This window comes from Borostomias antarcticus (assembly GCF_949987555.1).
Source record: "Borostomias antarcticus genome assembly, chromosome: 2".
Classification (NCBI taxonomy): domain Eukaryota; kingdom Metazoa; phylum Chordata; class Actinopteri; order Stomiiformes; family Stomiidae; genus Borostomias; species Borostomias antarcticus.
Genome location: NC_140235.1, coordinates 20825222 through 20845460, shown reverse-complemented (window position 1 = coordinate 20845460; position 20239 = coordinate 20825222). Strand labels below are relative to the sequence as shown.

General features: G+C 44.9%; 2 protein-coding genes across 5 annotated transcripts in view; both read right to left on the bottom strand.

Annotated features, from left to right (window-relative positions):
* The window catches only part of nrbp2b (nuclear receptor binding protein 2b), a 51197-nt gene extending 39118 nt beyond the window's left edge, over positions 1 to 12079 (bottom strand). For 3 of the 4 annotated variants that reach the window (XM_084456485.1, XM_084456487.1, XM_084456486.1), the window contains exons 1-2: positions 11815 to 12079; positions 11427 to 11610 (exon numbers count right to left, since the gene is read on the bottom strand). In XM_084456485.1, coding sequence (XP_084312611.1) covers positions 11427 to 11610; positions 11815 to 11876 — 246 coding nt within the window. In that variant the 5' untranslated portion in view covers positions 11877 to 12079. Of the gene's footprint in view, positions 1 to 11426 lie in introns of all 4 variants that reach the window. The other variant, XM_084456488.1, reaches the window with a different exon arrangement.
* A 3159-nt stretch (positions 12080 to 15238) lies between these two features.
* On the bottom strand, positions 15239 to 15923 carry LOC311321726 (B-type lectin plumieribetin-like; the record flags this gene model as incomplete). The annotated part of the gene is made up of 2 exons (XM_084453732.1): positions 15239 to 15508; positions 15834 to 15923. 2 exons carry the CDS (start codon positions 15921 to 15923, stop codon positions 15239 to 15241), a joined length of 360 nt encoding a protein of 119 aa, XP_084309858.1.
* Positions 15924 to 20239: the final 4316 nt, after the last annotated feature.

Sequence of the window (20239 nt, the reverse complement as noted above, 5' to 3'; positions counted from 1 at the left end):
TTCAGGCTGCAAACTCATATTAATATATTTTCTCCTCTTTCAGCTATTGAACTCAATAAAACTATGAGTTATGATGAGTGGTCTAATCTATTTTTGAGTGTAGTACTAGCAGTACTTATAACAAACACCTACTGCAACACCTCCACAGCTACTGCTCGGCCTGGGGTGGGCTATAGACACATGGTCTCCAATGAGGGGTGCATGGGGATGGCCTGGCAAATACTGACCTGCCCCCCACAACCTCTGACCTGAGGGGGTGGAGTCTCGCCACCACGCCACTATCCACGCCACCGTCCCCACATCTCAGACCCTGAGTTGGCTAAAGACGCAGTTTTCACAGTTGGGTGCATGTGGGTGGTCGGGGGAGCAGTTCACTGTCCTAGACCGGCTCCGACACGAGGGGGCGGAGTGTCGTCAGTGTCCCCACATCTCAGCCCCTGAGTGAGCTACAGACACACGGCCTTCACTGTTGGGTGCATGGAGATTGCCCGGATGTCAGTGCACTGCCCCCAACCTGCTCTGACCGGAGGGGGCGGAGTCTCGCCATCACGCCACTATCCACGCCAAGGACCTCACAACACAGCCTCTGAGGTGGCTAGATACACACAGTCTTCACTGGTGAAGGCAGGTGGGAAGCCCGGCATGGCCTACACTGTCCACGACCGGCTCTGACCCAAGGGGGCGGAGTCTCACACTCACGCCACTATCCACGCCACGGCCCCACAACTCAGCCCCTGAGTGGGCTAGAGACACATGGTCTTCACCGGTGCGGGCGGGTAGGTGGCCCGGAGAGGGATACACTGTCCTCAACCAGCTCTGACCTGGGGGGGCGGAGTCTCACCACCACGCCACTATCTACGCCACGGGCCCCACAACTCAGCCCCTGATTGGGCTAGAGACACATGGTCTTCACCGGTGCGGGCGGGTAGGTGGTCCGGAGAGGGGTACACTGTCCTCGACCAGCTCTGACCTGAGGGGGCGGAGTCTCACCACCATGCCACTGTCCACACCACAGACCCCACAACTCAGCCCCTGATTGGGCTAGAGACGCACGGTCTTCGCCGGTGGGTGCATGGAGATTGCCTGGTCCGTAGTAGTTCTAGCAGTAGCTGTTACATACAGCTGCAGCAGCTAGCCCACCTCATGTTCTCTAGCCCATGTTCTCCAGGAAATGTACTGTAAATGTCCATGCATCCACCAATGAAGACTGTGTCTCTAGCCCACTCAGGGGTTTATTTGTGGGGCCCGTGGCGTGGATAGTGGCGTGGTGGTGAGACTCCACCCCCTCAGGTCAGAGCCAGTCGGGGACAGTGTACCCCTCTCGGGGCCACCTACCTGACTCCACCATGAAGACCTCCGGGCAGTCTCCTTGCACCCACTGGTGAAGACTGTGTCTCTAGCTCAATTAGGGGCTGAGTTGTGGGGTCTGTGGCATGGTGGCGAGACTCCGCACGCTTGGTTCAGAGCAAGGCGTGAACAGTGTAGGCCGCACCGGGCTATCCACCTGCCTTCACCAGTGAAGACCGTGTGTCTCCAGCCCACTCAAGGGCTGAGTTGTGGTGTCCGTAGCATGTTCAGCGGCGTGGTGGCGAGACTCCGCCCCCTTGGGTCAGAGCAGGTCGTGGACAGTGTAGGCCATGCCGGGCTACCCACCTGCCTTCACCAGTGAAGACTGTGTGTCTCTAGCCACCTCAGAGGCTGTGTTGTGAGGTCCGTGGCGTGGATAGTGGCGTGATGGCGAGACTCCGCCCCCTCCGGTCAGAGCAGGTCGGAGGCAGTGTACTTACATCCGGGCAATCTCCATGCACCCAACAGTGAAGACTGTGTGTCTGTAGCTCACTCAGGGGCTGAGATGTGGGGACAGTGGCGTGGATAGTGGCGTTGTGACGAGACTCCGCCCCCTCGGGTCAGAGCCGGTCTAGGACAGTGTACTGCTCCCCGGACCACCCACATGCACCCAACCGTGAGAACTGCGTCTTTAGCCAACTCAGGGTCTGAGATGTGGGGACGGTGGCGTGGATAGTGGCGTGGTGGCGAGACTCCGCCCCCTCAGGTCAGAGGTTGTGGGGGGCAGGTCAGTGATTGCCAGGCCATCCCCATGCACCCCTCATTGGAGACCAAGGAAGGAAGGAAGGAAAGAAGGAAGGAAGGAAGGAAGGAAAGAAAGGAAGGAAAGGATGGAAGGAAGGAAGGAAGGAAGGAAGGAAGGAAGGAAGGAAGGAAGGAAGGAAGGAAGGAAGGAAAGGAAGGATGGAAGGAAAGAAGGAAGGAAGGAAGGAAGGATGGAAGGATGGAAGGAAGTAAGGAAGGAAGGAAGGAAGGCAGGAAGGAAAGAAAGAAAGAAAGAAAGAAAGGAAGGATGGAAGGAAGGAAAGAAAGATGGATGGAAGGAAGGAAGGAAAGAAGGAAGGAATGAATGAATATGAATGCTACCACAGTAGTCATAAAAGGGTGCCTGTACAGAGAGCCTGCACGTGTCCCCAAATTCAAATCCCAACTGACACTGTGAGCATCCTCTCATTCACTTCAATGGAAAGGCATGTTGGCTTCAGACAGCTCTCTCTCAAAAAGTATAAAGGTCACAGCCTAGATATTGACACCGTAGGAATCCTGAGAAAATGCTGAACATTTTTGGCTATGATATGTCCGTGTAGCTTAAAAACTGTAGGCATGGCGACGAGTTAGAAAAAGGGTAAAAATGCAAAATTAGCAGCTCAAAAGGTAGAGCGTGGGCCCATACATTTCAATGGAGAGCGCAGTTGCCGAACAAATCGTCATACAGCGAAAACTATAAGTCACACGGCTTAGATACTTACATTGTACGAATCAGCACAGTTATGGGAACGTTTCGATATATAATATGTGTATGAGATGTTAAAACTGTAGGCATAGCGACAAGTTAGAAAAAGAGTAAAAATGCAAAATTAGCAGCTCAAAAGCTAGAGTGCGTTGCCATACGTTTCAAGGAGCACAGTTGCCGAACAAATCGTCATACAGCGAAAACTATAAGTCACACTGCTTAGATATTAACATTGTACGAATCAGCACAGTTGTGTGAACATTTTGATGTAAAATATGTGTGTGAGCTTTCAAAACTGTAGGAGTGCCAGCAGTTTACACAATGTGTGAATATTTTCAAAGCAACTGCTGCCACCACTCTAAAAACATAAAGTTTCTGAACATTCCAAAAGCAGTTTCAAGCAGTTTCAATGGGACAAGAAAAAGTTTTAAAAGTTAAATTTCTTAAAAACTATAACAAATATCAAAAATCTGAATGGATCCGTTCAAGAGCTATACATTATGAACATTTTAAAGTTTGAATGAAGTGTCTAGGACAAAGTATGAAGAACTAGTAAAGGTTCAAAAAAGTGGGGAGAATAATAAGAAAGAAAGAAAAAAATAGTGGGAATATCACAAGTTGGGCTAGCTTCTGCAAGCTAGCCCACCTAAAAATGCCGCAACACTAAGTAGATGAGATGGGAAGCAAAGGAAACCCTTTAAATGAATGGCAATATACCTGGCTGAGGTCATGGAGTTTATAACCATTCATCTCTTACATAAATATATAATAATAAGGTGAACAGTTAGGCTATACAGTAATATTGTTATCACAGCAGTGCAGGTTGAGATTGAACAATTAGAGATTGAAATAAAAGTAGGCTTTCTTTTTGTATACGTAAAAATATATTATTTTAAAAGCAGTGAATGCACACCAGACATGGAACCCAAACGGAGATGGAAATGTATTTGTTTGGGACTGTTGGCGCTGGCTGGATGGCTGGACAGCTGCATTTTTAACTCACAACATTCTAGACTATAGACTTGGCTACTAGCCAAGAAAAATATACCCTTGATTCCTACAGTATAGCTCAAACTCGTAAATCACCTGTTGATAGGCTCTTTAATGGTGGTGTGATGTGCGTTTTTGGGCATGTTAGTGTGATAAGAGATTTGAACAGATCCTTACGTGCAATTTCATGTGTAATTGCGGATTGTTTTTCCACATTCGAAAAACGCAGCCATGAACAAACGCAGTACTGAAACCCAGGCCCAAAAATTAAAGAGTCTAATAGAAAGCATGGCTGTGACATGAACCCTCTGAACCTATTTGATTAATGCTTGGTGCTATAGTGTCTCTGGTTTTGTAGTTTTATAATTAGAGAATAACATTTAGAGGCCTTTAAGTCAAGTCCCTTGAGGGGTTAACAAACTATAAGGCGGTTTTATGCAACTGGTAAAATTCTAACAACATGCAACTGTTATTATGGATGTCACATTAATGATGTGTCGCCTTCCACAACCAAACGCTAGAGTGATTGTGGGACTTCATTGGTTTTCGGTTCTGTGTATTTACACAAGCAGCCTGCCTTAGATATCAGCCAGCTAGAACGTCAAACGGCAAGGCGACGGCAAGTGGGGAGGGGGGGGTCACAACCTTTTCCCTTCCTCAGACTTAAGCCCCTTAATCCTCTCCTGCTCTCCTTCCACCCCCCCTCCACCCCCCGCTGAGGCCACGCTAGGCTGGGGGAGGGGAACCACATGGGTTGCTTGGGGGTGACGTGTATAGTTTTTATTAATGTGCTGTATAGTATAGTATGATATTTCATTTTTATAAACGGTAGTTAATTAATTTTTTTGTTTAGAAGCCCTGCCACCATGACATCCTGTCAATGTCAAGGGCAATCCTTGTTAAGGGCGACCACAGTGAGGGCTTGTCACTGCAATGGGATGGGACATGGTCTGGGTTTCTGATAACTTCCCAGATAACCTCAGGACATCCTTTTTAATGTCATTTGCTGATTTGGGGCCTCTGGACTGTTCTCCACAGATGATAGTGTAGCTCTATCTCGCGAGCGCATTTCTAAGATCTGCTTTTAGAGAGAGAGAAATGCAATCAGACTTTACTTGAGTAAGAGATATTCATATTTAATAACTCAACAGGATATCTGGGTCATTCAGTTGACAGTGATAAATAAAGAAGGAAGGATCAATGGGGAGCTTTTATCCAAGTTATTATGCAAAAATGGCGCTGCCAATACTATAACTAATGAACGCTGTCATTAATGCCAGATGTCTCTCCCAGCATGGATTTGCAAACAGGAAAAATGACAAACCAGCAATGCAAAATTAATTAAAAAATCGTTCTGGCTACCAGTCAGCCAGCCAGCTGATCACAAGCATGACTTTGTGTTTTCCACACAGTTAAGAGGAATCTCAGACGGGTATTTGGGGTGACAGCGATGCCATGTGATACGATGAGCTACCCTGACAGACCCACGCCATGAGACCGACAGGCCACATGACAGGCCACTGCTAGAGGGGGGGATGTCCTTTTCACGGCAGCTCTCCTGAGAGGCCGCCAGCTCCGTTACACATGGCCGGGAGTGGAAATGCTGACAGGACAGGCTCCCCACATAGCATCTGATGGCCCGCTCATCAATGGACACTGGGCTCTCCCGTTTCACTACAAGTTGACAGGTTCCACAGAAGCCGTGCGGTCAATGACTTAATCAGCTCCTCCGAGGCCGCAGGGCAACCGTGCTCGTAACCAAGCAGCATGAACCAGACCAGAGGCCTGGAAGTGGCTCTGGTATCTCACACAAGCTGGATTCTTCAGAGAGACTACAATGTAGTAAGTCCTAGAATGACTAGGAATCTGCTATGCGAGTGTGGAGCGCTGGTTGGCTCGTGCTAATGACATCCTCTAATGGTGTGTGTTGAACGCCATCTGGTCGCTGTGGCGTGGCTCAGTCCTCAGCCCCTGACAACCAGGAGAGGGATTCACAACGTGTCCTGGCAACCAGAACGTAGTGCACCTGACACAGACACTAATCTTAGCCCAGGAGGACCTCTGACCCTCCTCTCTCCCCCTCTCCCTCTCTCACTCACACGCAATCCCTCTCTCTCATACAGATACTTACCCGCGCAGACACACTCCCTTTCAATCACTCACTCACACACACACACACACACACACACACACACACACACACACACACACACACACACACACACACACACACACACACACACACACACAAACACACACACACACACACACACACACACACACACACACACACACACACACACACACACAATAAATACACTTCCTGTCTCTCTCTGCGCTTCTCTCTTCCCTCCCTCTCTTCCCTCCAGCAGCTGCAGGGCCCCAGGTTGCCGACGGGCTGGGCCAGACTGTCAGCAGGCTCCATGTTAGTGGTTGGCAGTCAAGCTGCCAGTCCAGGCCTTTCTAGCAGGTGGCCACACAGTAAACAGTTCCTGCTGGAAAAAAGAATGCATTCGTGACGACTCGATTATAAAACACACCGTTTTGGACTACAGTCACTGTGTAGTTTGTGTTCAGTACCTGCTGCAAGACCGAGAGCACAAAGCAAATAAATGTCGATCACAAACACACTTGGGGCTGTGGTGCATGTGCATTATGCATGCACAGGTGTGACTGAGAGCTGCACATGGCCTTATCTCCGCTGTGACCTTATAAACCATCCTGTTCATCCTGATCATAGTCTCATCTCCGCCGGGGCCTTCCATACCAGCCTGTTTGAAAGCACAAACGAGGGATCGAACTGCAGTGAATATTACCTGCGGCTGCGAAACGCAGAGGCGATAACACCAGTTATGCCATCTGCACAGGGACAGCAGCACTGGCGGTACCATAAAAGGAGAGCTATAAAATATGTCCGCCCGCGCCACATACAGTGGGTCAGTTACAATAGCAGAGAAAGGTCAAACGTTTATTAAGCCAAATGGTTGTTGCTTTCATGTTAAATGTCACAACTAAGCAGGATGTATAAAACCTGGCAATTCGTGTTTCTAATACTAATACAGTTAGTTTGTTTGCACTGTTTTTTGTATTTGCACTGTCCTGTCCTGCACCCTGTCCTACAGTATGTTGTCTGCAACAGTGCATGCCTTAACCCTAGCAAATTCCTAGCACCTGTGTGTGTGAACCATATACATGGCTAATAAACAGATCTTGAATCTTGAATTGTCAATGTCAATAAAGTTTTTGTGTTTTGGAAATAATGTAATGTTGTAGTACGTACAGTAGGCCTACATACTTTTTTGTGCGTCAGTGTGTCATGCAGAGAGTTTGCTCTGGCTGCCCTGCTATCCGAACCACACAGCTCCCGTCTGCCGCAGTGTCATAAAACCATCCATTCTGGAGGAGGGGCTTCAGTCACTCAATCACACACGCACGCATGCACACACACACACACACCACAAATCTACATGAGAAATCTTGTTAATCATATACATTCTTGAATATGAACATTGAACACTAAAGGCTTGACAAGGACATTACTAAATTGTCATTGGAGTACAGAGTTTATTGCTGACATACATGGCTCTAGCTCTCCAAATTAGTCAATATCCAGCAACATTATTCGTTTTAGTTTAGTTTAGTTTAGTTAGATTCACCCCCAAAAATTTAACTAACTTCCAAAAGATGACAGTCCAGCAGATTGTCCTTCATGAAAGTGTAGTTCAATCACATTAAATATCCTCGAGGGGGCATTGTTCAAGCTTAACACCCTGGAAAAACAACACCAAGAGTTCTCAGATGAAGCAAACTCGTCTCCGCTCAGGGCCTTGCACTCATGGTGCCTGTGGGACTGCAGTGCTCCAGACAGCCCATAACTTAAGACCAGGCTGACAGTGTGGAACGCCGGCTCTAGGACATGCGCTCATGTTAACAGGTGGATCCTAGAGGCGAGACGTACACTTGCCCCCGTTTCAACTCCGGGGACATTGGAGTGGGTTTCATTCCACGTAGAGCAGCTGATCCCCCCCCCCAACCCCCATCCAAACCCCACCACATACCCCCTGCCAGTGCGGCTAGCGCGGCCTATGTTGGATCATGAGGAGGTTACCAGTGATTAGAAAGATCCCTTCAGCAAGGTAATTAGTGTCAGCCGCAACATGGGCTGATCTTATAAAGACAGCCATGCCTGCGGCTTTGGCCGAGGATTTGGTAGCCATTAGTTTAATTGTTTCATCCTGACACAGACAGGACACCGTCCTCCTGATATACTGCAGTAAAGATGTAGCAGTATCATGTTAGCTATTGCAGTATGTATAGCCTGCAAGTGTTAACCAATAAGATACATAGTAACATCATTTTGCTATAAATAGTATCAGCTTTGACCGGGGAATGAAATACGTGACTTTGCAGATAAAGGGACGCACCTAATCTGTTCTCTTTTAGTTAAAGGACATCAAGTGAAAGTGCTGGAATCCCATGATCTAACTTGTCATTGAGAGGTATCCATATTCCAGGTTATTGGCAGGCATTGCAGGTATCCATTATCCCTCTCTGATTCACCACCTGGTCCCTGTGAGCACCGGCACCTGCGTGGAACCACTGTTAGCGCAGCTATGCAAAAGAATAGAACATTCTCGTCTGGCTTTATTCGGCCACATGTGACATACACATTATACACAGTGAGCGGCGACAGGGCACACAGCGCACACATACATGCAATTTTTCGGCCGTTGCCGGTGGAAATTGTTCCCGGCATTTCTCCCATCCCATCCGTCCTCCTCCAGGTGCAGCCAGGACCAAGTCCGAGTGCTCAGTCAAGGTCTTGGTCAGGGACTGGACTGAAGAGCATTTGTTCTTCTGCATGTTTTTCATATTGGGTTCTTTTGGGAGGAAACCTTTGCGAACATGGGGAGAATATGCAAACTCCACACAGAAAGGCCAAGAGACCTTCTTTGTGCCACCACATCGTCTTGCTTCCTGGATGTTGCAAGTTGCAACCAAGGGGACTGCGCGAAACAGCGCAATCAGACAATTACGTAACGGTGTATGGAATGAAGAAGCACTGATTCTACGGTGCCAAATGACTGCTGCTGCATTAAATGAGTCTTCAAACTCAGAGACAACAAAGCCAACCAGGTCAAGATGAAGCCTGGTGAATGAGAAACATCAGTAGTCTATCACGCAACAATAGCGCTATTGACTCACTCGGGTCTGGGGCTCCGGGAGTGGTGAACGGTAACTCAGTCCATCACCTCAACACCAGGGATTGATCCTGGCACTTGACGGACACAAATCCTGCCCTTTACTGTCATTTACAAAACCCTCTGGCTTCATATCTTGTTTCGCCTTCTTTCATGTTGGTGAATCTTTCATGTTGGCATATTGTTGATGAAAAAAAGAACACCAGCCACAGACATATTTCTTGCATCTGGCTACAGAGAGAGAGGTGTTCCAAAGCTCTTCTTTACCATGACAGGCCAGCGTGTTTTCCGTCCCTCAATGAAATCAATGCCCTGATGACAGTCATCGTTAAATGGCCAACTATCTCCAGGAAACAACATTACATTACGCAATGTAATACACCCCCCCTTTCAAGGCTAGCATTCTACCATGAGAATTATACAGACAGAGCAATCATCAACATTAACGTGTGGATTTGGACACAATTAGTTTACAGGAGAGCTGGATAAGAGGAAGGTGATCCAGACTAACCTTTCTCCTCCTGACTTATTTATCCAATATCCAAGTGCACTTAACCTGCTCTTAGGGGGATGCACCCAGGCCTGCAGGACAGGGCACAGAGCCAAAGTACAAAACAGCTCCAGTCATATGCAGATGGTTGTACAGTATTTACTCTAAACAGCCCACTGTTTTGTATTGCATCAAAACTCTTTCTTTGCCAAATTGACATTAACGACTGTGCGTCACAATGACCAGGTGATAAGCGTGTTGGTGCAGTGTTAAAAGCAGGCAGCTCAGAAAGAATGAAACCTGTGTGTGAATGAGGTGGCTGGTAGGTGCTACGTGAATTAAATTCTTATCAGCGCTGACATCTGTAGTATGACCAACAATGCCAATAAAGAAATCAGGATAGACCTGGGTGTCTCACTGGGAAGTGTGTGTACTGTATGTGTGTGTGTGTGTGTGGAGGGGGAGGTGGGTGGGGTGGGACTGGGAGTGGCACAAGGTGACCCAGAAACGACCAAACACACTGATGGGTAATCCATGAGGGAAAAACACTGGGGGGATAAAACACAGGGCTGGATAGTGTGTGTGCACATTCTGTTGCTGATCAGCATGCACAGTCCTCCTGTCTTTGCACGGTCCTGACTAGTCCTTTCACTGTCTAATGTTGTCTACCCATCAGTTATGCACCAACTGACCAGAACAGATTCCTAGTATGTGTAAAAAACAAAACAAAACAAATCTACTTGGCAATAAAACGGATTCTGATTCTGAACATAATTTCACGTCATGAAAACTCTCCCGCGTCTGAGTGGAACAGAGAGGTCACTTGGTTAACGGTTGCAGTGGCCGTTCTGTGTGTTAATCACAGATAAGTCTTATCTAGAAAGGCAGGGAGGTGTCACGAGCTGGCTCACAGCACCAGGATTCTGGATGGCGGTCCCCCCGGTAAATACTGCTCAAAGGGTAGGGTAGGCTACTGTCTAAACTGAAATGTGTATCATGTATCAACCTCATCAACGGGTTTTGAGTCCCTTCAATGTCTGTATCTACATGGCCAGCATCATGCATTGCTCTAACAGCATTGGCTTTCAAGTTCAAGCTCAACTTGATTTGTCATGTGTATTCAAAATACAATGAAATAATTGTGCTGTCTGTCTCTGCACAGTAGCCTACACGATACCATTACAACAACAACAACGTGGTGTGCATATGACTGCCTGTGGAGAGAAACTTACTGAGACGGGTGATGTGTGATTTGACACTTTGATCTTGAGTAGTAGGCTAAGACGGTATGGCATCAAACATTGCAGACATACCACTAAATATAAGGGATTATAAGGCTCATACCAAGATCATATTCTGGAGCAATTACAGCACAAAGGCTCCACAGTGTTGCCAGCAATCCTTCTGCCATAACAAGTAAACATTCAACAGAAAGAAGTTATTGTATTCCAGAGATCTGTGTGCTTCACTCTGAAAGAAAACGATTAAGGGGCGGGAAACTATTAATATTGGGCCTTTCGGTTACACCTGCTGGTGAAACGGTATAGTAGGCCAACAGTGAGTGTAGCTACGGACAGTCCAGCCCTTCCCATCCAGCACTGTATGAACACACCTTGAGCTATAGTTTTTTTTTCATTCATAGTAGGCAGGGTTATTTGTTGTTATGTGGCCCACGTGGACAAAGCAAGGGCTCTACAAGGCCTGAAATGACAGACAGACTTTAGCCAGTCTGTCATCTCCCTTCATCGCAAAGGGTGAGATATAGGCTACGGGGCATTTTGGAAATGTGATGCGACCAGTCTAGAATAGGCTCCCATATCACGAACAAGATTCGATCGTGTCACTCACACTGTGGCTAACAGCCTGTGTGGGCTATGCACACTCAGAGTGCAGCGAAAAACATGTTAGCGCTACCGATAACCTGAAGTCAAGGCTGGTCACCAACCTGCTCTTTTCGCTTCTGCCAGCGTCCGCACGGGCTTTCCTCCAGGATTTCACTCTCATCCTCGCTCTCCTCCTCCTTCCCCTCGGAGCCTGAATTCCTCTCGGGGACGGACATAGTCATTGTATTCCGTATTTTAAGATTTTTCTTCCGTCGGTCTCCCTCAATTGTAGTGCAGACGTTGGCGCTGTGTGCGCAAAACAGTAAATACAGGACAACAGCCGCTTTATTGGCCCATCAGCTCAAACATCTAGCAATGCGATCTGGTAGCAAAAGCTTAAAAGGGAAAACCGCTATAGTCTAACTCAAATAACATATAAATAAAATATAAATTCCACTGAATAAATAGGCTACATCTATACAATCATCCCTCCACGGTAGAACGACCTACATTATAATAGTGTGAGAATAACGAGGAAGAGATTCCAGTCCATCGCGCGCACTCAACTGCATGCAAAATAGATTGCGAAATGTTTTGTTATCGTGCCCCTGTGCACAGAAGGAAACACGAGCCTGAATGCTATCCAAAATCAAAACGTAATCCTAAATAACTCCAACGTTCTTCTTCCTTGCTTCATTAAGATTTCCCATTTGAGTGAAGTAACATTTTGACATCTCCCACACGCGTCATAGTGGCTGTTGTTCGCTCTGCCTCTGAAAACGTAGGCTCCATTCCAGCTAGGCGCCCTATGATTGGTTACCGTACACTTTATAACAGCTGCGCAAGGTTTGTTACTACCGTAAACAACAAGCTGTCTCGGCCGCTGATCTCCCAGTCTGGACAAGCTTGTAACGTGGCTTCCCCTACCAGGCACGGTCTAATGTTTAAAGTCTAGACTAGTAAAATTAAATATAAGATCAAAGTAGGCTAAACTAGCTTGAAAGCATTGAACTCCTTAGGATAATTGTTTGTTATCATCATGCCAAACATGATGTTATCAACCTGACAAGAGGGCAAACAAACGTGCTTTAAAGTTTACTGTAATCACATCATGCCTTCATGCCTTTCTTCTTAGGCCCTCACATCTTCAGCCTGTATGGCCATTCAATGTAAATGTTGAGTCCCCACTCAGAGATAAAAAGCCACACTGTCATAGAGCAGAGACATGCAGGTGCCAGGTACAGAGCTGTAAAACTGGTAGGACAGAGGCCCACTCACGTTTGGTTGTGATTGTGGTGTGTGTGTGTGTGTGTGTGTGTGTGTGTGTGTGTGTGTGTGTGTGTGTGTGTGTGTGTGTGTGTGTGTAGAATTGATAGCCCCAAAGCTTGCTAAACCAACTCTGCAAAGTAGCCTACTTTGACATTAACATTGTGATGACATAACAAGCCTTTACTTCTGATAAGCTTCTTTAAGCTGCTTGCGCCACTAGATCTCCTATTGACATTCTGGTCAAGTGCCAATATGCCTTGAGATTCCACCGTATTACAGTAATCATTACATTAGATAATAGTTGATTAGAGTATAAGGTCAGTTTTAAAAAGATGCTGCTTAGACATTGGGAGTCTCTGTTCCAGTCTCACCACAATGCACAGTAGGTGTAGAAGCTTTTCAGAATTACAAGAGGCTGGGGTAAAGAGAAAATGAATAGTCATGGAAAACTGATCGTTGTTTAAAGGGCCAAGGTTGGCAGTAATTCTCAGAGCCCTGGCTGGCAGGACCTCCACTGTTCATTATGCTGGGCTTTTTGGTAGGCTATTTTTCCATCCCATGTGATGAACTTTGTCTAAGATTCAGATTTTTATATATTTTACACTGGTGGTGTCCTGTTCTGTTGACATGTTAACTATTGGTTTTTGAAGTGATGAACATATTTACCATTCAATTATTGTTGTTTTTTAAGATAGCCTATGTGTATGTGAGCTAATACTTTTAGCTTTTATTTTGGCCACACAGTGACGGCGACATGGCACACAATACACACAATCAACTTCAAGTGTCGCTAGTGGAAATTGTTCCCTGCATCCCGCCAGGAGCTGGGATCGAATCGGTGACCTTACAATCCCCAGCCCGCAACTTTAGCCTACCTCCTGAGCTATATTGGTTGGTAATGTTTATTTCAGTGTCATGCACCCCGGACAGGGTGCCCAGCCTGTAAGGACTTACAAGACACATCAATAGTAAACATAAACACAAAATCAAAAACAATAATTCCACAACAATCAAAAGTTACAATCAAAAGTTAAATAATAGCTCCAGCCATCTTCTTCAAGCCATATTACATGTAGGCATAAATAATTAAGCAGTTATTAGATTCCATGCTCTCTTAATAAAGGTAGCAGCAGTGAAAATCTCTTCTCTGAACAGCCACTCTAGCTTTGCATCAATTTCTGGTGTACGCCAGAGGTGATAATTTGAATGGTGAATTTTAACTGATTCAGTCGATTTAACTGCTCCTGGTGTTCTGAGTAATGATTTCCATATCCTACATGTGCAGGCCCTCAGAGTTTTCTGTATAGGTCACAGATATACTCACTGATATGTGAAGAGATGGATGGATGGATGGATGGATGGATGGATGGATGGATGGATGGATAGACAGTTAGAGATTTCCTTTATTAAGGAAACATTTTGTGTGCCATCTAGTGGTAGTATAACAGAAGTTACATTAACAAGGGATAATATATGTAAAATGCACAGAGAAAATATGTAAATATGTTACGGTCAATGTGAGAAAACGGGGAATGTGAGCTTTTCCCGGTTATTGCGCACATTCCCCGACCTCGCGGGGAATGTAGGAGAAACATGTGCGTTTCTCACATCTCCCGGGTAATGTGCACATTCCCCGACCTTGCGGGAGATGTGAGAAATTGGTTAGTATGTCTAACCATAATAAACATATATAACAGAAGACTCTGATGCTTCATAATTCATAATATTCACAGTTGTGTGAATTGGTTCACTGTTTCCCACAGTCATCATACCCTCCACAGGTCATCATACCCTCCACAGGTCATCATACCCTCCACAGGTCATCATACCCTCCACAGGTCATCATACCCTCCACAGGTCATCATACCCTCCACAGGTCATCATACCCTCCACAGGTCATCATACCCTTCACAGGTCATCATACCCTCCACAGGTCATGCTGCATCACTAATCAATAAGGAATTCAAACCCACCTGTCCCTGACAGGTTTATCAGCATTGTATATAATAAATTGAATAAATTAAATAGAAATAAAATAAACATTTATAAATATATTTATAGAATAAATAAAAATAAACATTTAGCAAAATGCTATTTTAATACACAATCCACGAAGAGAGCCTTTGAGCCAGAGTTTTGACAATCCCGCTCTTTGCTAATGAGATTTGGCACAATACGATGCAGGGACAATAGCTGTGTCTCGACAAGCAATGTGCCCAGCACACCAAGAACAGAGACTCAGACATGTGATCCTCACCAGGTCATGGGTTGGCAGGCTGCTTATTGAACCCAGCTCCCCATGTCAAAAGACCTATTGAGTTTTCTTTTTCGGCAGTGGGATTCTAAAAATAATTATCACAATGAAATGATTATGAATTTGATGGGTTTCTCAGATGACAGATGCTCTCTCTTTCTGTTCCCTGTCCAAATCCGTGGCTGACCCAGATTTTTATTTCAAAAGTCTTCTACTGTTCATGTAGTGTTCTGTCATTCTCCTTAGACAGACCAGTTCAAATTAAAGAAAGCAGCAGAAGGTATCGCTTCACCATGCTCTTTATTAAGCATCAAGGAAGAAACACAGTCATACACACAATACAGTTGAGATGGAAAGCACCGTAATACTTGTGGTATGAGTGGCTCCCGATGCAGAATGATCCTAGCTGGTTTAGTTCTTGAATCCCTTGGACTGGGCTGAGGACCACACCTCCTCACCGTCCCTCTCCAACACCATGGTGCCGTCATTGCGCATGTACATGCGACACATCTGGAAGCCCCCGCTGGCCGGGGTCTTGGTCTGCCACATCATCTTGTTGTCCCTCTTGTACATGACGAAGTTGCAGTCGTCCTGCATGCACAGGCGCCAGGCATCGCGCTGGCCGGCAGTGTCGGAGGTCCACATGGGCTTCCAGCCATAGATGACAAAGTTACCATCCTCCTACAAGACCATACGGAAAGGGAGAGAGAGAGAGAGAGAGAGAGAGAGAGAGAGAGAAAGAGAGAGATACTGGTTAAATCCTGGAACATGATACACACTTGATTTGTGAAAATAAAGAATCCACACTGTCAAATATAATAGTTCATGCATGGGACTGTGCTGTTTTTAATTGTTGAATGTGAAAATGCAAATGAGTATGGATAGATATACTTGGACTGGATAAATACACTTGGACACAACATAAGTGAACCAGGCATCACTGGGTGTCAGGGGTCTTTAACATCGGACACCATCACCCATAAAGTGCTTGTTTCCAAACACCCACCTGGAAAACAGCCTTCCACTCATGGTTGTTGGACATGAGGTAGTCTCCCTTACGGAGCTCGTCAAACTTGCACATGTAGTTCCTGCTCATGGTTCTGTGAGGAGAAGTTCTTTCAGTGACTGTGACGTATTGCAGTTGCTGTGTCCCTCACCAAGCATGCCTACTTTTAACTAAAACATGCAGAGTGGCTAAAGCTCTTAGAGTGCACATACAATGTTTTAAAACCAAGTGGCAGTAACATACTTTACACTACACAGCCCAAAGAAGTATAAGGAATATTGTACACAACACATAATAGCCTAAGAAATATCCTGTACTACAGCACACAGAGACGAGAGGAAGAAGTGTTTTTTTAGGCTGAGAGGAGAGAGAAAGTAACAAATGAGAAGAGAGGAGACAGAGGAGGAGAAAGAAAATGGCAGGAAGAGAAAGATGACAGAAGAAGCAATGACAGAGGAAGGGAAAGTAGACAGAAGAAGGCAGAGTGATGTGGAGAGAGCAGTAGAAGAGCTTTCCCATACTCACAGGCTGGTTGTGGAGTGGTCCTGAGAGTCTGAAGAATCTGCAGCTTTGGGTGAAGTGTCTTCTCCCCCGGACCAGGCAGCTTATATAGCCAGAACCCAGAGAAGAGTCCATTGAGATGGAGAAGACTTTCTCTGTGAAGAACCTAATCCAATCTGTTTCATACAATACAAGTCTTTTTGTTTCCAATTTTGTAAAATATGCCAAGGGTAATCTGATTTTGAACCTTGATGTATTTTAATCATTTTAGAATAGCATCTTCAAAGATGTTCTAATTGTTGGTATTTATGCTAATTGCTAGCACCTGGTACTGGGTCAAAGTCGAGATGTGTACATTTAGTGTCTGAAGGCCATTCATTTAACATAAAAAGATAAATATGTATAAATATAATATTAAATCACCCAACTCATACCCTTCTTTTGGCCCAGACATATTTGTGTTGCAAACTATTAAATTGTGATATATATAGGCTATATGTGTGTGTATATATATATATATATATATATATATATATATATATATATATATATATACACACACATTTTAAGGTAGACTGTGGGCTAATATAAAATAGGTGATGTGTTGCATTCATAGAAGCCAATTTATTGACTGATTTCAAAAGAAAACATAGCCTATAAGGTGAGGTTATTATTAGATTTAGGCTATTATTATCGATTGCTTTTCAAAACACCGGCTGCTCATCAGAACAATAACAAGTTTGAAGTGTGTCTGACTTTGCAAACAGTATATGGGGGAGTCCAATTTTAAACTCAATTCAAACCTTTGTTTAGACAGGGAAACCCATTGAAACCAGGATCTCATTCATAATGGTGCTCTGGTTACAACAATCAGTGAACAGTTACAATAAACATGCATTACAATTATATCATAAAGAAAAACAATAATATAAACAAAACATACTCATAAAAAACAATACAAAACAGTGCATAGAGATACTAAATTATTACATGGCAGTTGCCAAATTATGACTCCCCCTGAAAAATGCTCCCTGTTGTAACTACATGTGTGCTGTCTAGGAATGGTGTAGGCTAGTGGTGACAAGTGACTGAAGAAGTGAGTAGGCTATAGGCTACTATTACAGCAAATATTCAGAAATTGTTGTTTTTACATCTGTAGTGGATACAAGTGGGAGTGGAGACGAGCCTGACATATCTTACTTAAAAAGCTGAGATAGATTTAAAGAAATCTCAAAGTGCTACAAATTGAAAACATTATAGTAGCAAGCACTGCTCCAATTCACTGGGTGGTGCTGTGCAAAAATGAAGGGTCCTATTTCTGCAGTCGGCAAGCACTACAATAGTATCCACTATGTGGCGCTGTTGCGGGCCCTATTTCTGCAGCCCTGAAACGGCTGCCTGCAGGACTACCAATAATATCCACTGGGTGGCGCTGTTGCGGGCCCTATTTCTGCAGCCCTGAAACTGCAGCCTGCAAGCCTGCAGCTGGACCCTTCTCGCCATTTCAGCTGTCACTCGTCTGTCCGAAATGCATACTACCTGCTACTTGCTATATAGTAGGCACTATATAGTAGGCATACTGCATACTATATAGTACCTACTGTTCCACAAAACGCGTGTAGTATGAGAGAAAATACAGCATGCTACTCGAGTCATCCAGCGGAAGTGACGGGATACGATACTGTTTACTCCCGCGAAGCTGTGGTACAATTATCCGGTGTTTTCTGTGATCATTTTGTGTATTATCCACAAAAATGTAGCCTTTTCCTGGCATGGGATGTGCGGCTGCTGCTGCCGCCAGGAGAAGTCGTGTTAACGCTGCAAGGAGAAGAGCCGTCATGAGATCTTCTCCACATGCTTGTAGTTGAGGTAAATATTGAACGTTAGCTTGCTAGCTACGCTAGTTAGCTAGGTTAGTTGATAGCCCCGCATGTGCTGGCTTGGGGCTAGCTATACTGTTACATTTGTACCAGGGATGTTATATTAAATAGATTCTGAGAGGCAGGTAAGCAAAACAATAAAACTCAACTCATTTTAAAGAGGTGGGTAAACTGAGTTTACCTGGGTTTACTCATCACTACACGCCTGCTTTGTAATGTTACATTTTAGCTCTACAGATAATGACATCTATCTATTATCATATTGTAAAGACAAGTATATGCCATACGCACAAATGAGTTAAAGTTTGCCCTAATAATATTCCCCCTGTAGGCTCACATGGAAGACAGAGGTCCTCACCAAGTCAACCTCCACGTCCCTGCTGAGGACCTATTTTGACGGCGCGGACACAAGGAGGGACTTCAGATTGTCAAAATCGACACAGAGGAACCTTGGTGATGGTCAGGAGGATGGGGCAAGACCATGGAGGTGCTAATAATAGCAATAACAATAATAATAATTCATTGCATTTAGAGCTTTTCTCAGTACTCACCCTTTACAATGGTCTTGTCATTCACACACAGGTGCTAGTCTTTGGAGGTAACATTACATCAGTCATTTAGCAGACACTTTTGTCCAGCATTACCATAGTCATTTATTTAGCAGACACTTTTGTGTGTCTGCTAAGCGACTTACAGTAGGCCTAATTGCATTTAACCATTTAAAGGTTGAAGACCTTGATGGTGGCCATGGTCCTGCTGCTGCAGATCATCCCAACCCTGGAGATGGCCTCAGAAAGTGTCTCGCAGCGGCAGCATCAGCACCAGCACAAGCTGCCTGGATCGCAGCTCTTGGTGAGCACGACTACCCCCATCCTGCCATAAGTAGTCAGTCTATCAGTTCATGAGTGTGCTTTGCCTTGTTCCTTATAGACAGCCTTGAGGCTTTAAACACCGATCAGTTGGTTATAGGCAGCCTTGAGGCATTTGTTTAAATGTATTTGTATTTAAATTTGTGTGTAACACTGTACATAGTAATCAGTTTAAGTATTTTGGGGGGAGACAACAGATCAGCGTTCTCCTGTCAGTACCTTTTGCAAGGAAAGCTAATGATCTGACCAAATATAAACAAGTCAAAAGTATATTTGAAGACCATTGTGTAATAAAAATATCCAAGAAATGTTTATGGTTGTGTTTCTTCCATTATACATGTAAAGGTTACTTCTTGATGTATTAACATTTCAACAAAGTGTAATATCTACACATCAGACACATTGTCTTGATATGTCTACAGGTCATGTACAGTAACTTGGAAGGTCTTAACACAACACGCAGAGCGCTTTGGACATGTAACTCCCTTATCAAGTAGTCGTTAGTCAGACACATTAAACAGTGAAGCTTTCATAACCGTCTCTGAATAATTCCAATGAAGCATTGTGAACCAACATGTGTGTTCCGTCTTTTATGCCTAATTGCAAACTACAATGTCCATTAGGAATGTTCTTTTACTCTAATGACTGGTTTTAGGTATAGTGACATTTGTTCTTTGACTGGGAATACATTACAAGGAATGACACAAACACCAATTTAATTCAAGAAAATACATTTAATAAAAAATAACAAACAATAATGGAACAAGATAAAAGTTTTTTTTGACAGGCTTCTAGAAGCAACATCAGCCGGTCCTCCCTCTCCTTAAACAACCCCCTTTCCTCCCTCCACTCAGCCTTCATCTCTGCCTTCTCTCTCCCCCATTCAACATCAGCCGGTCCTCCCTCTGGAGGACGGCCAACTCTTCCCTGTTTACGGGGAAGAGAAACACCACGCTGAAAGGCTTGGAGTAAGTTAACTAACGTATGCATTGTTGTTCAGAAGCAATCCAGCGGTCTGTTTACTTTGAATATTGATTTATGTAGGACCTACATCTTAGAAGCTGGGCTGCAGGGGACGATGGCGACAGCCTGGATAAAGCACACAGAGAACCTTGTAGCCATGTACAAGGTGATTTTGATCTACAGGCTACATGAT